Source organism: Haematobia irritans, chromosome 2, assembly GCF_050003625.1.
Source record: "Haematobia irritans isolate KBUSLIRL chromosome 2, ASM5000362v1, whole genome shotgun sequence".
Lineage (NCBI taxonomy): Eukaryota > Metazoa > Arthropoda > Insecta > Diptera > Muscidae > Haematobia > Haematobia irritans.
In genome coordinates, this window is record NC_134398.1 from 25,946,194 (window position 1) to 25,974,115 (window position 27,922).

At 26.7% G+C, this 27,922-nt stretch overlaps 1 protein-coding gene across 2 annotated transcripts; it reads right to left on the reverse strand.

Moving 5' to 3' along the window:
- On the reverse strand, window positions 1-27,089 carry Tsp29Fa (Tetraspanin 29Fa). 2 transcript variants are annotated; one of them, XM_075293581.1, is made up of 5 exons: window positions 26,745-27,089; window positions 11,699-11,834; window positions 4,279-4,644; window positions 340-570; window positions 1-268 (listed from the first exon to the last, which is right to left on the reverse strand). In XM_075293581.1, exons 2-5 carry the CDS (start codon window positions 11,765-11,767, stop codon window positions 191-193), a joined length of 744 nt encoding a protein of 247 aa, XP_075149696.1. In that variant the 5' UTR covers window positions 11,768-11,834; window positions 26,745-27,089; the 3' UTR covers window positions 1-190. The 2 variants fall into 2 exon arrangements, with proteins under 2 accessions (XP_075149696.1, XP_075149697.1); XM_075293582.1 differs by lacking the exon at window positions 26,745-27,089 and adding an exon at window positions 17,514-17,646.
- Between the last annotated feature and the right edge of the window lie 833 nt (window positions 27,090-27,922).

Consider the following 27,922-nt stretch of genomic DNA (forward strand, 5'->3'; position numbering starts at 1 on the left):
TTAATAAAAAAACATAAGGAAATATTCCACATCTTTATTTTGTAATTAATTATTGCAAATATTTCAGGTGTACTTTGTTTTGTCAATAAATTATATATAGTATAATTTAAGCACATTTCTCGAATTATTAATGAAAAAGTTATATAACTACATTAATTATTTTATAATACTTTTCAGTAAGAACAAAAATTTAGCCCATGAATCCTGTGACTCCATTTCGTATCTTTATTTCACGGGCTATGTAACAGGCAAAGAGAACACCAAAGAACTGTAAAAAGAAAAAAAACCAAAATCGATTAAAAATCTTCTTAATCAAAACTTAACATTTTTCAAGCTTACTTGTAGAATGGCAATGACAATACCAGCTGCACCCAAACTAACGGCATGGGCAGCAATATAATTGGAGAATTCACTTAAACAGCCTTGGCTATAGCGATTTGGATCCTCATTATTAATGGTACAAGTGAATTGTCCAACTTGGCCAACGGGCAAACGACAACAAGACAAAGGCAATTGATCAGCAAGAGTTTTATTCCAATCCGTATAGCTTTCAACACCGCAACATTCGAACTGGAGAAATAGATAAAAGGGAGTTTGTAAGTATATATATAATAAAAACAAATTAAGAAACTTTTTTGACAAAAATTTTGAAATGAAATTTTGACAAAATTCCCTTTAGAAATGAAATTTAGACAAAATTTCCTATAGCAATAAAATTTTGATAAAATTCCCTATAGAAATGAAATTTTTACAAAATTTCTTATAGAAATGAAATTTTGACAAAATTTCCTATAGAAATGAAATTTTGACAAAATTATCTATAGAAATAAATTTTTGATAAAATTTCCTATAGAAATGAAATTTTGTCGAAATGAAATTTTGACAAAATTACCAATAAAAATGAAGCCTGGACAAAATTTCCCATAGAAATGAAAATTTTGACAAAATTTTCTATAGAAACGAAATTTTAACACAATTTCCTATAGAAATGAAATTGTGGCAAAATTTCCTATAGAAATTAAATTTTGCCAAAATATCCTATAGAAATAAAATTTTGACAAAATTTCCCTTAGAAATGATATTTGGACAAAATTTCTCATTGAAATGTAATTTTTACAAAATCTACTATAGAAATAAAATTTTACAAAATTTTTTATAGAAATGAAATTTTGACAAAATTTCCTACAGAAATGAAATTTTGAAAAAAAAAATCCTGTAGAAATTAAATTTTAACAAAATTTCACTATAGAAATGAAATTTTAACAAAATTTCCTATAGAAATGTATTTTTTCCCCATTTCCCCTAGAAATGAAATTTTGACAAAATTTCCTATAGAAATGAAATTTTGACAAAATTCCCTATAGAAGTAAAATTTTGAAAAAATTCTCTAGAGAAATACTATTTTGACAAAATTTTCTATAGAAATGAAATTTTGACAAAATTCCCTATAGAAATGAAATTTTGACAAAATTCCCAATAGAAATGAAATTTTGACAAAATTCTCTGGAGAAATGAAATTTTGACAAAATATCCTAAAGAACTGAAATTTTGACAAAATTTCCTATCGAAATGAAATTTTAGCAAAATTTCCTATAGAAATGAAATTTTGACAAAATTTCCTATAGAAATCAAATTTTTACAACATTTGCTATAGAAATGAAATTTTTCATTCGTTTTGTTTTGTTATTGTTTTTTTCTTTAATCATTGTTGTTGTTTTTGATTTCAGCTTAAACCATGCATTGACTAAACTACAAGTGTAGCTTAACAAACAGAGGAAAAGCATGTTGTCAAATTTATTTGGCCAAAGCCCTATAGATTGCAAGATGGTTGGATGGACGCACGTTTCGGAATTACCAAATTTCTCAGCAGCATCCTCTACTTGCAGCAAATCTATCAACCAATTATCAGAATAAATTCAGGTACATCACTAAACCCAAAAGTGAACCACACTTGAACCTTTCGAAAAAAGATTTACACGATAGTCGGCTTATGCCGAAATAAATTCGTACAAACATATCTCTTTTCCTTTGCCACCGTCAAATCATAGATTTGAGTGCAGTTGGCTGGATTTATTTTGACAAACATTTTTTTCCTTTGTTGGTTAAGCTACACTTCTAGTTTATTCAATGCATGGTTTTAAGCTGAAATCAAAAACAACAACAATGAAATGAAATTTTGTCGAAATTTTCTATAGAAATGGAATATTAACAAAATTTCCTACAGAAATGAAATTTTGACAAAATTTCCTATAGAAATAAAATTTTGACAAAATTTCCCTTAGAAATGACATTTGGACAAAATTTCTCATTGAAATGTAATTTTTACAAAATCTCCTATAGAAATAAAATTTTATAAAATTTTTTATAGAAATGAAATTTTGACAAAATTTCCTACAGAAATGAAATTTTGAAAAAAATTCCTATAGAAATTAAATTTTAACAAAATTTCACTATAGAAATGAAATTTTAACAAAATTTCCTATAGAAATGCATTTTTTCCCCATTTCCCATAGAAATGAAATTTTGACAAAATTTCTTATAGAAATGAAATTTTGAAAAAATTTCCTATAGAAACAAATTTTTGATAAAATTTCCTATGGAAATGAAATTTTGACAAAATTTCCTATAGAAATGAAATTTTGACAAAATTTCCTATAGAAATGAAATTTTGACAAAATTGCCTATAGAAATGAAATTTTGACAAAATTCCCTACAGAACTGATATTTTGACAAAATGTCCTATAGAAATGAAATTTTGACAACATTTTCTATAGAAATGAAATTTTGACAAAATTTCCTATAGAAATCAAATTTTGGCAAAATTACCAATATAAATGAAGCCTGGACAAAATTTCCCATTGAAATGAAAATTTTGACAAAATTTCCTATAGCAACGAAAATTTTGACAAAATTTCCTATAGAAATTAAATTTTGACAAAATTTCCTATAGAAATGAAAGTTTGATAACATTTTCTATAGCAATGGAGCATTGGCAAAATTTCCTATAGAAATCAAATTTTGACAACATTTTCTATAGAAATGAAATTTTGTCGAAATTTTCTATAGAAATGAAATTTTGACAAAATTCCCAATATAAATGAAGCCTGGACAAAATTTCCGATTGAAATGAACATTTTGGCATAATTTCCTATAGAACTGAAATTTTGACAAAATTTCCTATAGAAATCAAATTTTGACAACATTTTCTATAGAAATGAAATTTTTCATTCGTTTTGTTTTGTTATTGTTGGTTTTTTTTTTCTTTATTCATTGTTGTTCTTTTTGATTTCAGCTTAAAACCATGCATTGACTAAACTACAAGTGTAGCTTAACCAACAGAGGAAAAGCATGTTTGTCCAATTTATTTTCCAAAGCCCTATAGACTGCAAGATGATTGGATGGACGCACGTTTCGGAATTACCAAATACCTCATCAGCATGCTCTACTTGCAGCAAAGCTATCAATCAATTATCAGAATAAATTCAGGCAGATCACTAAACCCAAAAGTTAACAACAACAATGAAACGAAATTTTGTCGAAACTTTCCATAGAAATGAAATTTTGTCGAAACTTCATATAGAAATGGAATATTAACAAAATTCCCTATAGAAGTGAAATTTTAACAAAATTTCCTATAGAAATTAAATTTTCCCAAAATGTCCTATAGAAATGAAATTTTAACAAAATTTCCTATAGTAATGAAATTGTGACAAAATTTCCCATAGAAATGAAATTTTGACAAAATTCCCTATAGAAATGAAATTTTGACAAAATTTCCTATAGAAATAAATTTTTGGCAATATTTTCAATAGAAACGAAATTTTGACACAATTTCCTATAGAAATTAAATTTGCCAAAAATTCATATTTAAGTTAAATTTTGCCAAGATTCCCTATAGAAATAAAATTTTGACAAAATTATTTATCGAAATGGAATTTTCACAAAATTTCCTATGAAAGTAAAATTTTCCCAAAATTTCCTATAGAAATTAAATTTTGACAAAATTATCAATAGAAATGAAATTTTGACAAAATTATCTATAGAAATGAAATTTTGACAAAATTTCCTATAGAAATAAATTTTTGACAAAATTACCTATAGAAATAAAATTGTGATAACATTTCCTATAGAAATGAAACTTTGACAAGATTTCCTATAGAACTGAAATTTTGACAATATTTCCTATAGAAATGAAATTTTTACAAAAAAAAAAATAATACATATAGAAATGAATTAAAAAATTTAAAATTATATTTTGAAGTATTTATTTATACTCACTGTTCTTTGAACATAATCCCATAGAATAGTAACATCATTTGAATGCGTTTGATTGTATTGTTTCATGGAATCCGTTAGCGTGCCCTTAATTAAACTTTCAGCATCGGAGCGCAATACATAACCACTAATGCCAGCAGCCAATTCCAAAATGAAAATCAAACCCAACAATACGGAGAAGGTCAAGATGAGGCAATAGTTTTCCTTCAAAGCACCCCAACATCCAAAGAAAGAAATGACAATGACAAATGAGCCAATGACAATCAAAAATGTTGGGATCGAAAAGAATTTCGACACGAGGAAAGCTTCATATTCCGTATATACGGCAGCGACACCAACACCCACAGCAATCAAAATTATGCCTGTTAGCTAGAAAGAATAAATGGAAAAATTATAATTTAAATAGCTACACATTCGAGAAATACATATATATTTAATAATATTGATTATGAAGAATAATAATGATAAATAAGAAACTCAAAAAATGTTGTTAAAAAAAATAATAATAAATAAATAAATAATAAAAAACAAAGAACAAAAAATTGCCTAGAAGTTAATGGAAACCCATATGAAAATATGATAGAGGTCTAGAATATACATAAATTATCTTTCCATGGTGTATAATGAAAAAAATATTTTATGTTGTATTTATAACATAAAATATTTCCAAAATAAATAAAATTTGTGACGAAACCGTTAACATATTTATGACACATTTCTGACTATAATCGATATTTATTATGGTGTTTATATGACACGGGCCTTTGTTATTTTGAAGAGTTTCAATGATGTTTGAGTTTTTTGATGGGTTAAGCCTAACAAGATAGGTCTTTATCTTGTCTTCTACTGAAAAATGTCAGTTCACGTTAACATACATAAACTGGAATAAATTTTTTAATTATTTATAAGAACATGACAATCTTTCATTGAATGGCTCGAAGCGAAAATCCTATTTTTATAAATACTTTGAGAGTTTTTATAAATAGGATTTGTCTTGTAATATCTTATTTTCGAAAAGTATCGATAAATGTCATAAAATAACAAAATATACCGCCGAAAGTTCTTCTAGATCGAATCTTATGTACCCTCCCATGGATTGTCTATTGACTTCTAAATTTTAGGTTAGTCCATATGAAGTCTATGTTAGATAAAAAATCAGAATACATACACGGATGAAAAAGACTGTTTTACATATGTTTGGCTATAAACATTATATGTTTGGAACACAAATTTTTAAACACAATATTTTTGAGTGCAAGCATATAATGTTCATAAACTAGCATAACATGTTTGGGACATATATGTTAATATGTTAGAACATATTATGTTTGGGACATAAAATGTTTGTAAATATAATATGCTTGGATGCAAACATATATTAATTTAGAAATAGCCTATAAACATATATGTGTTTAGTAGCTTGGAGCGCTATTTAACAGGGAGCGATATTGAATTAAGTTGGTGGTTGTTGCTTGTTATTACAAAATTAACATTTTATTTTTCCTTGGGCAATTGATCTGCTACTTCTTTGATCCTTACAAACTGTGTAGTCCGCTGTTCGAATCTCCGTCCGGCAAAAGGTAAAATTAAAAAACAAAAAAAAAAAATAAAATTGAATAATTTCTTCTACAATGTTGTATCACAGAAAAAAGTGCTAAGAACTAAAAAATCTCGTGGAAGTGAGAAAGATGTGGGGGAATATACAATTAGGCAGAAACAAAATTTTGAGCATTCAGGTCGAAAACCTATGTTGTTAGCACCTATATTACCTGTTTATTTTCATAATTCATTATGATTGTAAATATATAAATAAATAAATAAAATTTTGAGCACAATATTGTTTGGGAGAATTTTTTTTAAGCATATAATATTTTTGGGTGCAAAATGCTTCCAAACATATTATATGTTCACATAATAACATATTGTTTTTTGGAAGACAACATTATTGAATTTGGATGCAAAAATACAAAATGTTTGGAACTTAGACTACCCAAACATATATTGTTTAGACCAATATGCTTTCAAACATATTATATATTGGAAGAGATCAAACATATAAATGTTTGGGCAATACCCAAAAATGTATATGCTTGAAGCAAAATATGTTTGGGAGTATATGTTACAGAAGCGGTTTTTTGTAAGGGTGTATATAAGCCTCTTCATTTCTTGATCGGTTTATATAGGGGAGTGTATAAATAATTATGAACCAATTTTCGCGTAGTAATTAGATTAACGATTTTCAACGGTTTCGGAAAAATTGTATTCCTCCAAGAGGTTCCAGGGTTCAAACCTGGGAATCGGTTTATATGGGAGCTATACCGATATGAGCCATTTGCAATACCAGCTGACCTACATCTATAACAAGTACTTGTACCAAGGTTCAAATCGATAGCTTGTTTCGTTCGTAAGTTAGTGTGACTTCAACAGACGGACTTCGTTAGATCGACTTAGAATTTTCAGAATATATATACTTTATGGGTCTGAGTTCATATTTCGATGTGTTACAAATAGAATGGAAAAGTTAGTATACCCCCATCCTACGGTGGAGGCTATAATAAATATTCTTTGGAATTAAAAATCTTAGAATATGACAGTGGCTTCAGGGTGTACTTATTAGAATCCGCCTATTGTTCGTGGCATATGACCGCGATAAGGGAGAACATAAAGCGCAAAATAAAATTGGGCGATTAAACCCCCCTCCCCTCAAAAGGAAGTTCATAATGCCCTAAACTCATTTTGGGCGATATGTCCGGTCGCCGTCACTATAGAAATGAAATTTTGACAAAATTTTCTATAGGGCTTGAATTTTGATAACATTTTCTATAAAAATTACATTTTTGAAAAGTTTCCCATAGAAATGAAATTTTTATCAAATTTTCCATAGAAATAACATTCTGACAAAATTTTGTATAGAAATGATATTTTGACAAAATTTTGTATAGAAATGAAATTTTGACAAAATTTTCCATAGAGATCAAATGTTGACAAAATTTTCTATAGAAATAAAATTTTAATAAAGTTTCTATAGAAAGTAAATTTTTATAAAGTTTCTATAGAAATGAAATTTTGACAATATTTTCTATGGAAAGGAAATTTTGACAAAATTTCCTTTAGAAATGAAATTTTGATAAAATTTCATACTGAATTGCATAAGTTGATTTTGATGAAATTGTCAATAGAAATCAAATTTAAACAAAATTTCCTTTAGAAGTGAAATTTTGAAAAAATTTGTTTTAGAAAATTTGATAGTTTCTAAAAAAAATGAAATTTTGACAAATTTCCTAAGAAAATTAAATTTTGAAGATATATTCTATGGAAAGAATATTTTGACGATTTTATCTATGGAAATGCAATTTTGACAAAATTTACCAATAGAAGTGACTTTTTGTCAAAATTTCCCTTAGAAATGAAGTTATAACAAAATTTCTTTTAGAAATCAAAATTTTGACAAAATTTGCTGTAGAGAGGAAATTTAGAGAAAATTTTCCCATATAAGTTCATTTTGAGAAAATTTTCTACAGAAATGAAATTTTAACAAAATTCCCTTTAGAAATAAAATTTTGACAAAATTTTCTATAGAAATGAAATTTTGATCAAGTTTCTATAGAAATGAAATTTCTATAAAGTTTCTATAGAAATGATATTTTGACAAAGTTGGAAATTAAATTAAATTTCGACAATATTTTCTATAGAATGGAAATTTTGACAAAATTTCCCAACAGAAGTGGCATTTTGACAAAATTTCATATAGAAATGAAATAAGTTTATTTTGAGAAAATTTTATATAGAAATTAAATTGTAACAAAATTACCTTTAGAAGTGAAATTTTGACAAAATTTCTTTTAGAAATTTTGATAAAGTTTCTAAAGAAATTAAATTTTGACAAATATCCTAAGGAAATTAAATGTTGACAATATTTTGTATGGAAAGGATATTTTGACGATTTTATCTATAGAAATGCAATTTTTACAAAATTTGCCAACGGAAGTGCAATTTTGTCAAAATTTGCCATAGAAATGAATTTCATTTCTTAATAAAATTTCGGTTAGAAATCAAAATTTTGACAAAAGTTTCTTTAGAGATGAAATTTTGAGAAAATTTTCTTATATAAGTTCATTTTGAGAAAAATTTCTACAGAAATGAAATTTTAACAAAAGTTCCTTTAGAAATGAAATTTTGTCTAAATTTCCCTTAGGAATTAAATTTTAACAAAATGTCCTTTAGAAATCAAAATTTTGACAAAATTTCCATTAGAAATGAAATTTTGACAAAATTTCCTTTAGAGATGAAATTTAGAGAAAATTTTCATTTTGAGAAAATTTTCTATAGAAATGAAATTTTAACATAATTCCCTTTAGAAATAAAATTTTGACAAAATTTTCTTTATAAATAAAATTTTGATCAAGTTTCTATAGAAATGAAATTTCAATAAAGTTTCTATAGAAATGATTAAATTTCGACAATATTTTCTATAGAATGGAAATTTTAACAAAATTTCCCAACAGAAGTGACATTTTGACAAAATTTCATACAGAAATGAAATAAGTTTATTTTGAGAAAATTTTCTATAGAAATTAAATTTTAACAAAATTACTTTTAGAAATTAAATTTTTGACAAAATTTCTTTTAGAAATTTTGATAAAGTTTCTAAAGAAATGAAATTTTGACAAATTTCCTAAGAAAATTAAATTTTGACAATAATTTTCTATTGAAAGGATATTTTGATGATTTTATCTATTGAAATGCAATTTTGATAAAATTTGCCAATAGAAGTGACTTTTTGTCAAAATTTCCCTTAGAAATGAAATTTTAACAAAATTTCTTTTAGAAATCAAAATTTTGACAAAATTTCCTTTAGAGATGAAATTTAGTGAAAAATTTTCAATATAAGTTCATTTTGAGAAAATTTTCTACAGAAATGAAATTTTAACAAAATTCCCTTTAGAAATAAAATTTTGACAAAATTTTCTATAGAAATACAATTTTGATCAAGTTTCTATAGAAATGAAATTTCTATAAAGTTTCTATAGAAATGATATTTTGACAAAGTTCGAAATTAAATTAAATTTCGACAATATTTGCTATAGAATGGAAATTTTGACAAAATTTCCCAACAGAAGTGACATTTTGACAAAATTTCATACAGAAATGAAATAAGTTTATTTTGAGAAAATTTTCTATAGAAATTAAATTTTAACAAAGTTACTTTTAGAAATTAAATTTTTGACAAAATTTATTTTAGAAATTTTGATAAAGTTTCTAAAGAAATGAAATTTTGACAAATTTCATAAGGAAATTAAATTTTGACAATATTTTCTATGGAAAGGATATTTTGACGATTTTATCTATGGAAATGCAATTTTGACAAAATTTCCCAATGGAAGTGACATTTTGTCAAAATGTCCTTTAGAAATCAAAATTTTGACAAAATTTCCATTAGAAATGAAATTTTGACAAAATTTCCTTTAGAGATAAAATTTTGATAAAATTTTCCTATATAAGTTCATTTTGAGAAAATTTTCTACGGAATTGAAAATTTAAATGGAAATGCAATTTTGACAAAATTTCCCAATGGAAGTGACATTTTGTCAAAATGTCCTTTAGAAATCAAAATTTTGACAAAATTTCCATTAGAAATGAAATTCTGACAAAATTTCCCTTAGAAATTAAATTTTGACAAAATTTCCTCAGCAATGAAATTTGACAAAATGTTCAACAAAACTAAGTTTTGCGAAATGTTCATATATGAATTCATTTTGATAAAACTTCATAAAGAAATGAAATAAAATTTTAACCAAATGTCTTTAGAAATGAAAGATTGAAATCTGAAAAAAACATCAAATTCCAAGCGATTTCAATAAAAATGACGGCTAAATATTTACGAAATAAAATCGGCTATCGGCTATTGGTATAAATGACAAAATTTCCTTTATGGGCCTTCCAAATCGGTACCGATGGTTAGGTGGGAGCCCGATATATCAGGCTCACTTAGACTATTCATTTCATTGTGATACCACATTGGTGAACTTCTCTATTATCACTGAGTGCTGCCCGATTCCATGTTAAGCTCAAAGACAAGGGACCTCCTTTTTATAGCCGAGTCCGAACGGCGTTCAACATTGCAGTGAAACCACTTAGAAAAGCTTTGAAACCCTCAGAAATGTCACCAGCATTACTCAGGTGGGATAATCCACCGCTGAAAAATTTTTTGGTGTTCGGTCGAAGCAGGAACCGAACCCACGACCTTGTGTATGCAAGGCGGGCATGCTAACCATTGCACCACGGTGGCTCCCATCGGTACCGATATTGTTAATCTTATGAAAATCTCAAGGAGATCGTCATATCAAACTTTCGATCAATGTTCAATGAACTTCCCCTATATGCAGACAACAAAGGAGTATGTGCCAATATTAGCGCTGCACCATTTTTCAGTGATTATAACAGACGAAAAGACAGACTACTGATGTCTTCCTATGGAATGGCAAACTAAAATGAGGCACCTTTTTTATCAACTGGATAACCTCTTATATACCTTGAAAATTTTAGGCATTTCGGGTTACTTTTAAGCTTCGTAATATTAAAGAAAGTTCTCATTAAAATCGAGCCAATGAAAATTTTTATTATTGATGTGATTCATATATTGTAATTTCACTTAAAATTTTGAATGAACATTTTCATTGTTATAATGGAAAAATTTTGTTATATTCATGAAAAAAATCTTTGGCTCAATTTTAATGATTTTTTTTTATGTGTAGAAAAAGATTCATTATGTTAACGAAGTTTGTCATTAAAATTGAGCTAACGTAACAATTTCCTAAATATAATAAAATTATTAATTCTTGTAACGAATTTTTGATTTGAAACAAGAAATTTCACACTATTTAGGAACATTTTCATTGGCGTAATGAAATTAGATCGTTATATTATCTTCGTTTCGTTGGCTCAATTTAAATGAAATTTGTTTGCAAATATAACGATTTTCGAATTTTAATTCGAGAATTTTCCTTGAAAGAAGATTAGGATTTCTTTATTGTATACTAAGAAAATGTACAAAACTTCAGATTGAGTGAAAAAAAAAAAAACTACCCTTTAGTGGCCTTAGATAGTATACAATTTTATTTCTTTGATGTTCAATCCTTTTAGGTATTTCCCCCATTAGAAAAAAAACTATTCATCATATCGATAATAAATAGAGTTCAGGGTGTTCATTGGTAAATAACACTTTAAGAATGACAAATGAATTGCTAAAACTTTTGGATTTTTATACATTTTGACCATTGGTCGGTACCGTATTATTAATCATTGATTCATTGTTTTCTGGAAATATATGTTTCCCTTATCTTTAGAATGAGAGAGCACAACAAAAAAGGACTGCTTAATACATTTTTGTTGTTGTTTAAAAAAATACTTAAAAAATACTTACCATAAAAACTAAATTAAATGCAAACAGGACATATTTTATACAATTTGCACTACCCGTCAGCAATGACATTTTGTGGGAATTTCTGTCTTACAACTTAATACTGAAGGTTGATTAATATCAGATGAAAGAAAATGATCTGAAAATACAGGGATAAATGATAATTTAGTACATGTTTATGTTACAAAAAAAAAAAAAAAACAAAAACAAAACAAAACCAGAAAGAAATACTAAAAAAATATATGAAAATTCAGTTTAAAGAAATGAAATAAAAATTTCCCATACATAAAAAAATCATTAAAATTCACGAATTGATTTCATTGGCTAAATTTTAATAATACATTTTTCTACAAGTGTGTAGATATGCAATTTTGAGAAAGTTTCCTACATACAGATATGGAATTCTAACAAAGTTCCGTGCAGGCACAAGATTTTGACAAGATTTTGAAATGAAATTTTGACAAATTTTCCTACAGAAAAGAAATTTAGACAAAATTTCTTATAGAAATGAAATTTTGACAGAATTTCCTATAGAAATTACAATTTGACGAAATTTCCTACATAAATTAAATTTTGACAAAATTTACTACATAAATTAAATTTTGAAAAAATTTCCAATATAAATTATATTTTGAAAAAATTTCCTATAAAAACGAAATTTTGACAAAATTTAATACATAAATTAAATTTTTACAAAATTTCCTATATAAGTTAAATTTTGAAAAAAAATCCTATAAAAACGAAATTTTGACAAAATTTCCTATAAAAACGATATTTTGACAAAAATTCCTATAAAAACAAAATTTTGTATAGAAATTAAATTTTTACAAAATTTCCAATGAAATTTTTTCAAATTTCCTATAGAAATGATATTTTGACAAAATTTCCTATAGAAATGAAAATTTTGACAAAATTTCCTATAGAAAGGAAATTTTGACAAAATTTTCAATGAAATTTTTTCAAATTTCCTATAGAAATGATATTTTGACAAAATTTCCTATAGAAATGAAAATTTGACAAAATTTTCTTTAGAAATTAAATTTTCACAAAATTTCCCATAAAAACGATATTTTGACAAAATTTCTTATAAAAACGATATTTTGACAAAATTTCCTTTAGAAATGAAATTGTGACAAAATTTCCTATAAAAACGAAATTTTGACAAAATTTCCTATAAAAACAAAATTTCGTATAGAAATTAAATTTTCACTAAATTTCCTATAAAAATGAAATTTTGATAAAATTTTCTATAATAACGAAATTTTGACAAAATTTCCTATAGACATGAAATTTTGACAAAATTTCACATATAAATGAAATTTTTACAAAATTTCCTATAGAAATTAAATTTTTACAAAATTTCCTATAGACATGAAATTTTGACAAAATTTCCTATAGAAAGGAAATTTTGACAAAATTTCCTATAGAAATTAAATTTTGACAAAATTTCCTAAATAAATTAAATTTTGACAAAATTTCCTACATAAATTAAATTTTGACAAAATTTCCTATATAAATTAAATTTTGAAAAAATTTCCTATAAAAACGAAATTGCGACAAAATTTCCAATAAAAACGAAATTTAACAAAATTTCCTATAAAAACGAAATTTTGACAAAAATTCCTATAAAAACAAAATTTCGTATAGAAATTAAATTTTCACATAATTTCCTATAAAAACGAATTTTTGACAAAATTGAGTATAGACATGAAATTTTGACAAAATTTCCTAAATAAATTAAATTTTGACAAATTTTCCTACATAAATTAAATTTTGACAAAATTTCCTATATAAATTAAATTTTGACAAAATTTCCTATAAAAACGAAATTGAATTTCCTATAAAAACGAAATTTTGACAAAATTTCCTATAGAAATTAAATTTTGACAAAATTTCCTATAAAAACGAAATTTTGACAAAAATTCCTATAAAAGCAAAATTTCGTATAGAAATTAAATTTTCACAAAATTTCCTATAAAAACGAAATTTTGACAAAATTGCCTATAGAAATGAAAATTCCTATAAAAACAAAATTTCGTATAGAAATTAAATTTTCACAAAATTTCCTATAAAAACGAAATTTTGACCAAATTTCACATAGAAATGAAATTTTGACAAAATTTCACATAGAAATGAAGTTTTTACAAAATTTACTATAGAAATGAAATTTTGACAAAATTTCCTATAGAAAGGAAATTTAATGCCTATAGAAATTAAATTTTCACAAAATTTCCTATAATAGCGAAATTTTGACAAAATTTCCTTTAGAAATGAAATTTTGAAAAAATTTCCTTTAGAAATGAAATTTTGACAAAATTTCTTCTGGAAATGAAATATTGACATAATTTCCTATAGAAATGAAATTTTTACAATATTTCCTAAAGAAATAAAATTTTGACAGCACTTCCTATAGAAATGACATTTTGACAAAATTTCCTATGGAAATGCAATTTTAACAAAATTTCCTATAGAAATGAAAATTTGACAAAATTTCCTATAGAAATAACAAGTATATACGGCCGTAAGTTCGGCCAGGCCGAATCTTATGTACCCTCCACCATGGATTGCTTAGAGACTTCTACGAAAAACTGTCATCCACAATCGAAATACTTGGGTTATGGTATCTTAAAACTTCTTAACATCGTTTTCTAAATTGTGAGTTAGTCCATACGTGGTATATATTAGACAAAAAAGTTATGTATAGTTAAGTTTACAAATAATTACGAATCGATATGGACTTTTTGCACGGTACGTAGAGGGCCAGAATTGAAATATGAAATATGTTACCGACCATATACTAGCACAATGTACCAAATTTCAACTCACTCGGATGAAATTTGCTCCTCCAAGAGACTCCAAAACCAAATCTCTGGATCGGTTTATACGGGGCTATATATGATTATGGACTGATATGGACCACTTTTGGCATGGTTGTTAAATATTTGCTTCTCCAAAAGGCACCGGAGGTCCTTTTTATCGGTTTATATGGGAGCTATATATAATTATGGGCTGATAGAAACCAATTCCTGCATGGTTGTTGGATACCATATACTAACATCACGTACCAAATTTCAACCGAATGGGAAGAATTTTGCTCTTCCAAGGGGCTCTGGAGGTCAAATCTGGGGATCATTTTATATGGGGCCTATATATAATTATGGCCCGATTTCGACCAATTTTTGCATGGGAGTTTGAGGCCATATATTAACACCACGTACCAAATTTAAACTGAATCAAATGAATTTTGGCCTTCCAAGAGGCTCCGGAGGTCAAATCTGGTGATCGGTTTATATGGGGGCTATATATAATTATGGACCGATGTGGACCAATTTTTGCATGGTTGTTAGAGACCATATAATATCACCATGTACCAAATTTCAGCCGGATCGGATCAAATTTGCTTTTCTTAGAGGCCTCGCAAGCCAAATCGGGAGATCGGTTTATATGGGGGCTATATATAATTATGTACCGATGTGGACCAATTTTTGCATGGTTGTTAGAAGCCATATACTAACACCATGTACCAAATTTCAGCCGTATCGGATGAAATTTGCTTCTCTTAGAGGCCTCGCAAGCCAAATCGGGGGATCGGTTTATATGGGGGCTATATATAATTATGGACCGATGTGGACCAATTTGTGTATGGTTGTTAGAGACCATATACTAACACCATGTATCGAATTTCAGCCGGATCGGATGAAATTTGCTTCTCTTAGAGGCCTCGCTAGCCAAATCGGGGGATCGGTTTATATGGGGGCTATATATAATTATGGACCGATGTGGACCAATTTTTGCATGGTTGTTAGAGACCATATACTAACACCATGTACCAAATTTCAGGGGGATCGGATGAAATTTGCTTCTCTTTGAGGCTCCGCAAGCCAAATCTGGGGGTCGGTTTATATGGGGGCTATACGTAAAAGTGGACCGATATGGCCCATTTGCAATCCCAATACCGACCTACATCAATAACAACTACTTGTGTCAAGTTTCAAGTCGATAGCTTGTTTCGGAAGTTAGCGTGATTTCAACAGACGGACGGACGGACGGACGGACATGCTCAGATCGACTCTGAATTTCACCACGACCCAGAATATATATGCTTTATGGGGTCTTAGAGCAATATTTCGATGTGTTACAAACGGAATGACAAAGTTAATATACCCCCCATCCTATGGTGGAGGGTATAAAAATTTGACAAAATTTCCTATAGAAATGAAATTTTGACAAAATTTCCTATAGAAATGAAATTTTGACAAAATTTCATATATAAATGAAGTTTTAACAAAAATTTCTATGGAAATACAATTTCCTATAAAAACGAAATTTTGACGAAATTCCTATGAAAACAAAGTTTCGTATTGAAATTAAATTTTCACAACTTTCATATAGAAATGAAATTTCCTATAAAAATGAAATTTTGACAAAATTTCCTATAGAAATGAAATTTTTACAAAATTTCTTATAGAAATGAAAATTTGACAAAATTTCCTATAGAAGGGAAATTTTGACAAAATTTCCTATAGAAATTAAATTTTCACAAATTTTCCTTTAGAAATGAAATGTTGACATAATTTCTTATGGAAATAAAATTTTGGCATAATTTCCTATAGAAATGAAATTTTTACAAAATTTCCTAAAGAAAAAAAATTTTTGACAGAACTTTCTATAGAAATGAAATTTTGACAAAATTTCCTATGGAAATGCAATTTTAACAAAATTTCCTATAGAAATGAAAATTTGACAAAATTTCCTATAGAAATGAAAATTTGACAAAATTTCCGATAGAAATGAAATTTTCACAAAATTTCCTATAGAAATGAAATTTTGACAAAATTTCATATATAAATGAAGTTTTAACAAAAATTTCTATGGAAATACAATTTCCTATAAAAACGAAATTTTAACGAAATTACTATGAAAACAAAGTTTCGTATTGAAATTAAATTTTCACAAAATTTCCTATAACAACGAAATTTTGACAAAATATCCTATAGACATGAAATTTTGACAAAATTTCACATAGAAATGGAATTTCCTATAAAAATGAAATTTTTATAAAATTTCCTATAGAAATGAAATTTTTACAAAATTTCCTATAGAAATGAAATTTTGACAAAATTTCCTATAGAAATGAAAATTTGACAAAATTTCCTATAGAAAGGAAATTTTGACAAAATTCCCTATAGAAATTAAATTTTCACAAAATTTCCTTTAGAAATGAAATTTTGACATAATTTCTTATGAAAATAAAATTTTGGCATAATTTCCTATAGAAATGAAATTTTTACAAAATCTCCTAAAGAAAAAAATTTTTGACAGAACTTTCTATAGAAATGAAATTTTGACAAAATTTACTATGGAAATGCAATTTTAACAAAATTTTCTATAGAAATGAGAATTTGACAACATTTCCTATAGAAATGAGAATTTGACAAAATTTCCTACAGAATTGAAATTTTGACAAAAATTTCTATGGAAATAGAATTTTGACAAAATTTCCTATAGAAAGGAAATTTTGACAAAATTAGTGTTCATTGCGAAAACTTTAGTTTCAGATTAATAAAGTTTGCTTTTGTTAGAAAAAGAGTTTGTGAAAGTGTTCTTATGAGAAAAAAAACTATATTCCAATTTGTTATTGAAGAATTGTAAATAATTTCCAATGGCAGGTCCACACAAATTTAAATGTAAATAATTTAATTTATTTTCATTGGAGATTTGAATTTCAATTCACTGTAATTTTCTTTCACATATAGTTACAAATATATTCTCGTTTTTATTTTGTTTTAATTTTATAAACTTTTGTCACTTTTCTTACATTTAAAAAATATATATAAAATATAAATGTTCGTTTTTCCGCTTAGGTCTAATTACTTTAAATACTTCTACTAACTGAAATAAATTTACGATAAACGAATTCGAAAACAAACAAATGCTTATCTAAAGTCAAAGCCTTAGTCATTGTCGCAGAATATTTCTAATCAATTCCAATTTATTGTCTTATCTTTGGAGCAAATGGACAAAAATAACGAAAAATCAACAAACTTAATATATCAAAAGTCCATTAAACAAAAAAACTCAATTTTAAGTTTTTATAGCAAAATCTTAATTATTAAAATTACAATAAAGGCTTTGTAAAGTATCTACGGGCAAGAGAATGAAAGAGAGAGAGAGAGAGAGACAAATGGCAAATATAAAAATTATGGAAGTAAATAAAATGACCAAATTGTTTGTCATAATGTTTGGGCAATTAGATATACGGTATATTATTTATCTATAAACACTATTCCGCTCATCTATAAGATAGAAAAATTAAATATCTTCAAATAATAATTTAATATATATTTGCCTAAATGAAGTAGATACACACAAAAAATTATTTTTCTGATTCAATCACCAAATTAATTGATCCAATTAATTTTTTAATTGAAATGTCTTCAATCACGAAAATGATAGTATCAATCACAGTTTTAATTGGGCATAGAAAAAATGCTTGACTAAAAAATTAATTGATTTTTTCAGCAAATTCAATTAATTTTTTAATTGATCCAATTAAAAATTTAATTGATGTTGATTCCAAAACTCAATTAATTTATTAATTAAAAAGGGTAACTATTTTTAATTACTTTCTGAATTGGCTTAGAGTTTTTATTTGGATTAACAAATGATTGTTTGAAATACATTTTTAATTAAAAATTAAAAAAAAAAAAATCAGTACTTTTCTTAACCGAATTAGTCTTCCGAATTTGATTAAAAAGTTAATTGTATCAATTAATTTTTTAATTGAAAATTTGAAAATTTTCAATCATTGACTTAATTAACTTAATGTTTCTATCATGATTAAAAAGTTAATTGTATCAATTAATTTATTAATTGAAAAAATTTTCAACTTCAATTAACTTTTTAATTGGAAATATTTTGGTGTTATTTTTTTCTGTGTATGGAAAAAAATATAAATTGTTTATATTTTTATTTTTTTGGTGTAACTTAATTTCATTTGCATTATGAAAATAAACCGCAATATATCAAATGAAAAGCTTCGTTTTTAAATGGTGATATAAGAGGCCTGTCTTTGAGCGATTTTTTACGACTTTACCATACACGAAAATGAAAATGTTTTTCATATTTTTGGTTGTAAAAATTATATGTTTTATATGTTTTTTTAAATGAAAACAAAATGAATGCCAGCACAATTATCCACAACAAAATGTGTCCCATGTAGAGAACCATTTGTTCTCATTTGATTCTTTCACTGTTGAAGTCTTTCGTTATCCGTCTATTCTCTCTCGCTCTTTCTGACGCTTCTAAACATATGTATGTTTATACAAAATTTCTAAATTAATATATGTTTCCATCCAGTGATATTATATTTAACTAAATGTAATGCATATTTTATTATTTTGCATAGAAATTTTACTTAATGGAATAAAAATGGCTAATTTTCCCATTAACCCCCTAAAGCCCCAACTCAAAAATATCATTCACACAAAAATATTCCCGGTTTGGGGAAAATCCTCAAAATTGACAGGCACAGTGTGGATCTCAAAACACTGTCAGATCTGCGCCCAAAATAAAATTCTGAAACCCCCAAGATCTCAACTCACTAAAATACTGGCTACACTGACGACACAGAGTGGTTCTCATCCCCATCTACACAAAAATATTCCCGGTTTGAGATAAATACTCAAAATTGACAGGCACAGTGTGGATCTCAAAACACTGTCAAATCTGCGCCCAAAATAAAATTCTGAAACCCCCAAGATCTCAACTCACTAAAATACTGGCTATACTGATGACACAGAGTGGTTCTCATCCCCATCTACACAAAAATATTCCCTGTTTCGGGGAAATACTCAAAATTGACAGGCACAGTGTGGATCTCAAAACACTGTCAAATCTGCGCCCAAAATAAAATTCTGAAACCCCCAAGATCTCAACTCACTAAAATACTGGCTATACTGATGATACAGAGTGGTTCTCAAAACATCTGCCAACCATACGATTTCTTACGAACCCGACCTTAGAAAATAAATTTGTAAAATTATTTACAATATCGTTTTCGATATCAATTTATTACTTTGAGTGTAGTATTTTTTTCTATCCATCACAAGATTTATTCTTTGTTGTAGGTAGGTATTGTTGATAAACGGTGTTTTTGTTAATCGATAAGATTATGCTTCAATAAATATTCTTTCTTTGTTGCATTTTCTACACCTGTCATTCTTAACTTTTGTTTTTTTGTACTAATCAGTCAAAACAAATGTTAAAAAAATTTAGGAGAAATTCTAGAAAGCCTATAGTACACCAAAACTGTTTCATTAAATGATCATGGTTTCCACACTAGTTGAAAATGATGTACCAAATTTTCCAAAAATTTTTACCAAAAACTTATCAAACTTAAAAAAAAATCTCATTTTGAAATTTTTGATCAACTTTTGGAGGTTGTTATGGGAAAAATCGTTTTCTCTCAAAGAATTTATTTTCATTAAGTTATGCATGTCCGTAAGCACAAGCACGGACAGATAATTTTTGTAACTCACGCTATACATTATACAGAAAAACATCTTACGAAAATTTTTCCAATTAAAATCTTCATTGAGTTTTACAAAATATTCAATGAAAAATTTAATTGATAATAAAAATTTTTTAATTGAAATAAAATTCAATCACCAAAAGTAATTTTATGAATTAAATTTTTAATTTGATTAACTAATTTTTTAATTGACTTTCAATTAATTATACCCTCCACCATAGGATGGGGGTACGTTGTCATTCCGTTTGTAACACATCGAAATATTGCTCTAAGACCCCATAAAGTACATATATTCTGGGTCGTAGTGAAACTCTGAGTCGATCTAAGCATGTCCGTCCGTCCGTCTGTCTGCTGTCACGGTAATTTCCGAACGAAACAAGCTATCGACTAATAATTATATATAGCCCCCGTATAAACCGATCCCCAGATTTGGCTTGCGGAGCCTCAAAGAGAAGCAAATTTCATCCGATCCCGCTGAAATTTGGTACATGATGTTGGTATATGCTCTCTAACAATCATGCAAAAATTGGTCCACATCGGTCTATAATTATATATAGCCCCCGTATAAACCGATCCCCAGATTTGGCTTGCGGAGCCTCAAAGAGAAGCAAATTTCATTCGATCCCGCTGAAATTTGGTACATGATGTTGGTATATGCTCTCCAACAATCATGCAAAAATTGGTCCACATCGGTCTATAATTATATATAGCCCCCGTATAAACCGATCCCCAGATTTGGCTTGCGGAGCCTCAAAGAGAAGCAAATTTCATCCGATCCCGCTGAAATTTGGTACACGATGTTGGTATATGCTCTCTAACAACCATGCAAAAATTGGTTCACATCGGTCCATAATTATATATAGCCCCCATATAAACCGATCCCCAGATTTGGGTTGCATAGCCTCTAAGAGAAGCAAATTTCATCCGATCCGGCTGAAATTTGGTACATGATATTGGTATATGCTCTCTAACAACCATGCAAAAATTGGCCCTCATCGGTCCATAATTATATATAGCCCCCATATAAACCGATCCCCAGATTTGCATTGCGGAGCCTCAAAGAGAAGCAAATTTCATCCGATCCGGTTGAAATTTGGTATGTGGTGTTATTATATGGTCTCTAATAACCATGCAAAAATTGGTCCATATCGGTCCATAATTATATATAGCACTTATATAAACCGATTCCCATATTTGACCTCCGGAGCCTCTTGGAGGAGCAAAATTCATCCGATCCGGTTGAAATTTGTTACATTTCGCTAGTGTATGGCCGGGAGCCACCGTGGTGCAATGGTCAGCATGCCCGCCTTGCATACACAAGGTCGTGGGTTCGATTCCTGCTTCGACCGAACAGCAAACAGACTTTCAGCTATGGATTATCCCACCTCAGTAATGCTGGTGACATTTCTAAGGGTTTCACAGCTTCTCTAAATGGTTTCACTGTAATGTGGAACGCCGTTCGGACTCGGTTATAAAAAGGAGGTACCTTGTCATTGAGCTTAACATGGAATCGGGCAGCACTCAGTGATAAGAGAGAAGTTCACCAATGTGGTATCACAATAATAGTCTAAGTGAGCCTGACACCTAACCTAACGTACTGTATGACCGTTAACAACCATGACAAAAGTGGTCCGTATCGATCTATATTATATATAACTTCCATATAAACCGATCCCCAAACACACGAACACGATTGCCACTAGAGCCAAAAATAATCTGCCTAAATTGTATTGCCATAGAAAATTTTGTCAAAATTTTATTGCCATAGAACATTTTTTTAAAATTTTATATTTCTATAGAAAATTTTATCAAAATTTAATTTCTTTAGGAAATTTTGTCATCATTTTATGTCTTTACGAAATTTTGTCAAAATATAATTTCTATACAAAATTTTATTTCTATAGAAAATTTAGTCAAATTTTATTTCTATAGAAAATTTTGTCAGAATTTTATTTCTGTAGAAAGTTTTGTCAAAATGTTGTTTCTATAGAAAATATATGAAGCATTTCATAGTTGGAGAGGAATATTTTGCAAAATCTTCCAAAACATCAAGAATTCTACCAATCTACAAATTAGTATAAAATCTGCCACTTTTGGTAGACTCGTGTTCATAATTGTATATAGCCACCATATAAAGCGACCCCCATATTTAAATTCGGGCTCAATAATTACCGCACTAAAGTTCATATCCGTTCGTAATTATTTCTTCCCTATATATACCGGTCAAGAACTGAACATATACGTATTTAATCGACCTTTATTTTGTCTACTATATATCCCGCATGGACTAACTTACAATTTAGAAGATGATGTTAAGAAGTTTTAAGATGCCTTGCTATTAACAAACAAAATTAAACTCTCATAGCCGGACACCTCCCAAATGTGGAAAAAATGAGTGTCAACTACTGAGAGTAGTATATAAATCTGAGCCGATTTGGACAAGATTTTTAAAAACTTCTACCAACTGGCCTCTGTGGTCATATGAGTGTAAATCGGGCCAATGATATATGTGGGAGCTTATATAAATAACACCTATTTCAACGTAATTATAGGCCAACAAATCTTGGTTTTTCGCACCACGATCACGCACATGGTAGATTTTGTACTTTTTGGTAGATTTCTAGAAGTCTTAATGTTTAGGTAGATTTTTGCAAAATATTCCTCTCCAACTAGGGGTTACTCCACAAATTTTCTCTAGATATAAATTTTTGACAAAATTTTCTATAGAAATACAATTTTGACAAAATTTTTTATAGAAATGAAATTTAAAAAAAAAAACATTTCTATAGACAAAATTTTCTATAGAGATACAATTTTGAAAAAATTTTGTATGGAAACAAAATTTTGACAAAATTTTCTATTAAAATAAAATTTTTACAAAATTTTCTATAGAAATAAAATCTTGACAAAATTTTCTATAGAAATAAAATCTTGAAAAAATTTTCTATAGAAATAAAATTTTGAAAAAATGTTCTATAGAAATAAAGTTTTGAAAAAAAAATTCTATAGAAATAAAATCTTGTCAAAATGTTCTATAGAAATCAAATTTTGACAAAATTTTCTATAGAAATAAAATTTTGATAAAATTTTCTGTAGAAATAAAATTTTGACAAAATTTTCTATAGAAATAAATTTTTGACAAAAGTTACTATAGAAATACAATTTTGACAAAAGTTATTGTAGAAATAAAATTTTGACAAAAGTTACTATAGAAATAAAATTTTACCTTCTGTTTTCTTTTTTTAAATTCAAGCTCGAGGTCAGAGTTTTATTTTCTGTTTTATTTTTATACTTCGATATTTCGATCTCCTTCGGAAATCATCGACGGGAATAAAATAAATAAATACAATTAAAACCTATGTCACTGGTGATGTCCTCTCATTTCTGTTGCTGTTACCACACTGTGGTATCGAAGTATAAAAATAAAACAGAAAATAAAACTCTGACCTCGAGCTTGAATTTACAAAAAGAAAACAGAAGGTAATAAACAAAAAGGTCAAAAAACAAAAACAACAAACGTACATGAAATAAAATTTTGACAAAATTTTCTATAGAAATACAATTTTGACAAACGTTACTATAGAAATAAAATGTTGACAAAGTTTTCTATAGAAATAAAATTTTGACAAAATTTTCTATAGAAATAATATTTTGACAAAATTTTCTAAAGAAATAAAATGTTGATAAAATTTTCTAAAGAAATAAAATTTTGACAAAATTTGCTATAGAAATAAAATTTTGACAAAATTTTCTATAGAAATAAATTTTTGACAAAATTTTCTATAGAAATAAAATGTTGACAAAATTTTCTATAGAAATAAATTTTTCACAAAAGTTACTATAGAAATACAATTTTGACAATAGTTACTATAGAAATAAAATTTTGACAAAGTTTTCTATAGAAATACATTTTTGTCAAAATTTCCTATAGAAATAAATTTTTGACAAAATTTTCTATAGAAATAAAATATTGACACAAGTTACTATAGATATAAAATTTTGACAAAGTTTTCTATAGAAATAAAATTTTGACAACATTTTCTATAGAAATAACATTTTTACAAAATTTTCTACAGAAATAAATTTTTGACAAAATTTTCTATAGAAATACAATTTTGACAAAAATTACTATAGAAAAAAAATTTTGACGAAAGTTACTATAGAAATACAATTTTGACAAAAGTTACTATAGAAATACAATTTTGACAAAGTTTTCTATAGAAATAAAATTTTGACAAAATTTTCTATAGAAACAAATTTTTGATAAAATTTTCTATAGAAATACAATTTTGACTAAAGTTACTATAGAAATAAAATTTTGTCAAAGTTTTCTATAGAAATAAATTTTTGACAATATTTTCTATGGAAATAAATTTTTGACAAAAGTTACTATAGAAATACAATTTTGACAAAAATTACTATAGAAATAAAATTTTGACAAAGTTTTCTATAGAAATAAATTTTTGACAAAATTTTCTATAGAAATAAAATATTGACAAAAGTTACTATAGAAATAAAATTTTGACAAAATTTTCTATAAAAATACAATTTTGACAAAATTTTCTATAGAAATAAATTTTTGACAAAAGTTACTATAGAAATACAATTTTGACAAAAGTTACTATAGAAATAAAAGTTTGACAAAATTTTATGTAGAAATAAAATTTCTATAGAAAAAAAATTTTAACAAAATTTTCTATAGAAATAAAATTTTGACAAAATTTTCTATAAAAATAAAATTTTGACAAAATTTTCTATAAAAAAAAATTTGATAAAATTTCCCATAGAAAAAAATTTTAACAAAATTTTCTATAGAAATAAAATTTTGTCAAAATCTTCTATAGACATAAAATTTTGACAAAATTTGCTATAGAAATAAAATTTTAACAAAATTTTCTATAGAAATAAAATTTTGACAAAATTTTCTATAGAAATAAAATTTTCACAAAATTTTCTATAGAAATAAATTTTTGACAAAATTTTCTATAGAAATAAAATGTCGACAAAATGTTCTATAGAAATAAAATTTTGAAAAAATATTCTATAGAAATAAATTTTTGACAAAATTTTCTATAGAAATAAAATTTCGACAAAATTTTGTATAGAAATAAAATTTTGATAAAATTTTCTATAGAAATAAAATTTTGACTAAATTTTCTATAGAAATAAAATTTTGACAAAATTTTCTATAGAAATAAAATTTTAACAAAATTTTCTATAGAAATAAAATTTTGATAAAATGTTCTATAGAAATAAGATTTTGACAAAATTTTCTATAGAAATAAAATTTTGACAAAATTTTCTATAAAAATAAAATTTTGATAAAATTTCCCATAGAAAATAATTCTAACAAAATGTTCTATAGAGTTAAAATTTTGACAAAATTTTCTATAAAAATAAAATTTTGACAAAATTTTCTATAAAAATAAAATTTTGACAAAATTTTTTATAAAAATAAAATTTTGATAATATTTCCCATAGAAAAAAATTCTAACAAAATTTTCTATAGAAATAAAATTTTGACAAAATTTGCTATAGAAATAAAATTTTAACAAAATTTTCTATAGAAATAAAATTTTGACAAAGTTTTGTATAGAAATAAAATTTTGAGAAAATTTTTTATAGAAAAATTTTTTGACAAAAATTCAGATAGATATAAAATTTTCAAAAAAAACATCTTAAATGTTGTGTAAATTGCGTATATTAAAATTTAGGTTGTGTATAATCTTTCATGTTAGGTCAATATTTTTTTTCAGTGTATCATTACTTATCGTAAATTTTACGCAAAACCTTCATCTAGTATCGTTCCGCAACCACCATATTTGCCTTCTGGCATTAAACCCGAATTTCCTATTCTTCTTGAAACTGACTTTAAAAACTATTAGGAAATTAAAAAAAATATTGGGCACAAGTCGATTACTTGAGGAGGTAATATAGATTTGCGTCTCTAAATAAAGAATTTTAAAATTATACAAAAAAGTCTTACTCACAGTCAAAGGCCGACCCAATTAACGACTATATTGGATTTTACACATTTCTTTGTTCTTAACAATATCGTATAATCAGAATTTTTTGAAATCCAAATATATGGGTATAGGTTAGTTAGTTAGGTGCATAATGTGTAGCCATACGTTAAACTGATTAACGAAATTCCTCAAAGTTTTTCTAAATAGGGTTTGCCTTCCACACTCAAATTTCAAGGTCGTGTTATCGTAATATTTGTGGTCAAGAGGCAGGCGAGTTGCTTTACGATTTCTGTAAATGCAACTAAAGTCCTTTATTCATTTAGTAAATTGTAGATTTTCGTAAACTATTTTTTGTCATTATTTAATTTTATTTTTAGATTTTCTTTAAAATTTTCAAAAAGAAAGAATGAAACTCATAACCACAACAACTAAAAATAATGAAAGCCCTATGAAATCTTATGACAGTTCTAGAGAATTTATATCAGCTAGATTTATTAATATATTTCAAAAGATTTCGAATGACAACACCAAACCACATATCACTACTTACCTCCCTTGTCCCTTGAGGTTTTCTATATATATATAAACCCCCCTCTTTCGGCAGAGTAGATAAATATTCCAGTTGTGTTTTATGTTTGGTACTACAAAAATTTTATTTATTTTATTTATTTGCGTGCTATGTCTGTTTTGTAGTTGTTGAAGTTTTTTTATAGCGGTTGTTGTTTTGGATGTTCTAGTTTTTATATATTTATCTGGACAAATTATAAACGGTTATTATTTTTCGTTTTAGTTATTTTTTGTTTGTTTTTACTTGTTTTTTCTTTTTTGATTTTAGGTTTTCCACTTTAATGTTTGGAGGTATAAAAACGTTTAACTGCATCGGCATATGAACATGAACTAAAATCCATTTTTTTCTACCACTTTCTAGAGTAACTAGCTTCCTTGGGTATAAATGAAGGTAAATACATGTAGGGTGGAATACAAACAGAGTTAAGTAAAATTTTTGGATACATTATGGGGTTTTACTATGCCCACAGCAAAAGACCTGCGAACATATCTGGCACAAGGCGCTATGTGCTGAGAGTATTTATGGATTCTAAAGAAAGTATACTAGAATAAGATCTAATTTGTTTCCATTCCCTGTTTTTAAGCTAGACCTCGTCCTCTTCACCGATATGGTTATCTCTTTGCCTGGTAAAGGCACAAAGCTAGTATTCAAAGTCCCATCACTCTCAAAACAAGCCCTACATGAACTATCCTCTTCTCTTCCTATTCGGTGCATACACCCAGAAAAAAGTGCCTTCGAAACTAAAGGAAAAAATGTTTATCACTTTAGTTTAGCTATTTTATTTCCATTAAGTTAAATTTTTGTGTGAAATAATAAAATTTAGTTGTTTCAGTAAAAAATCCTAAACTGAAAGCAGTTAGGAATAGTTCATTAACTAGAATAAGGCATGGAATTTTACTAATACTGTTTTCTTCGCTGGGTATAAGAATTTACTACTGAACAAGAAAATGTTATTCACTGATAACAAAGCATTCGTAAAAATAAACAAAAACCGAACTAAAACCAAGTTTCCTCAAATTTAGTAAAATTTTTTATAAAATGTCTTCCTTTATTATAGAATGCTTATCATACATACGAATAACACTTGTCATAGAAAAACATTTTAGTTCATTCGTACTAAGAAGTATTCAATCCTTTCAAAACTTAAGGAAACAAACTTG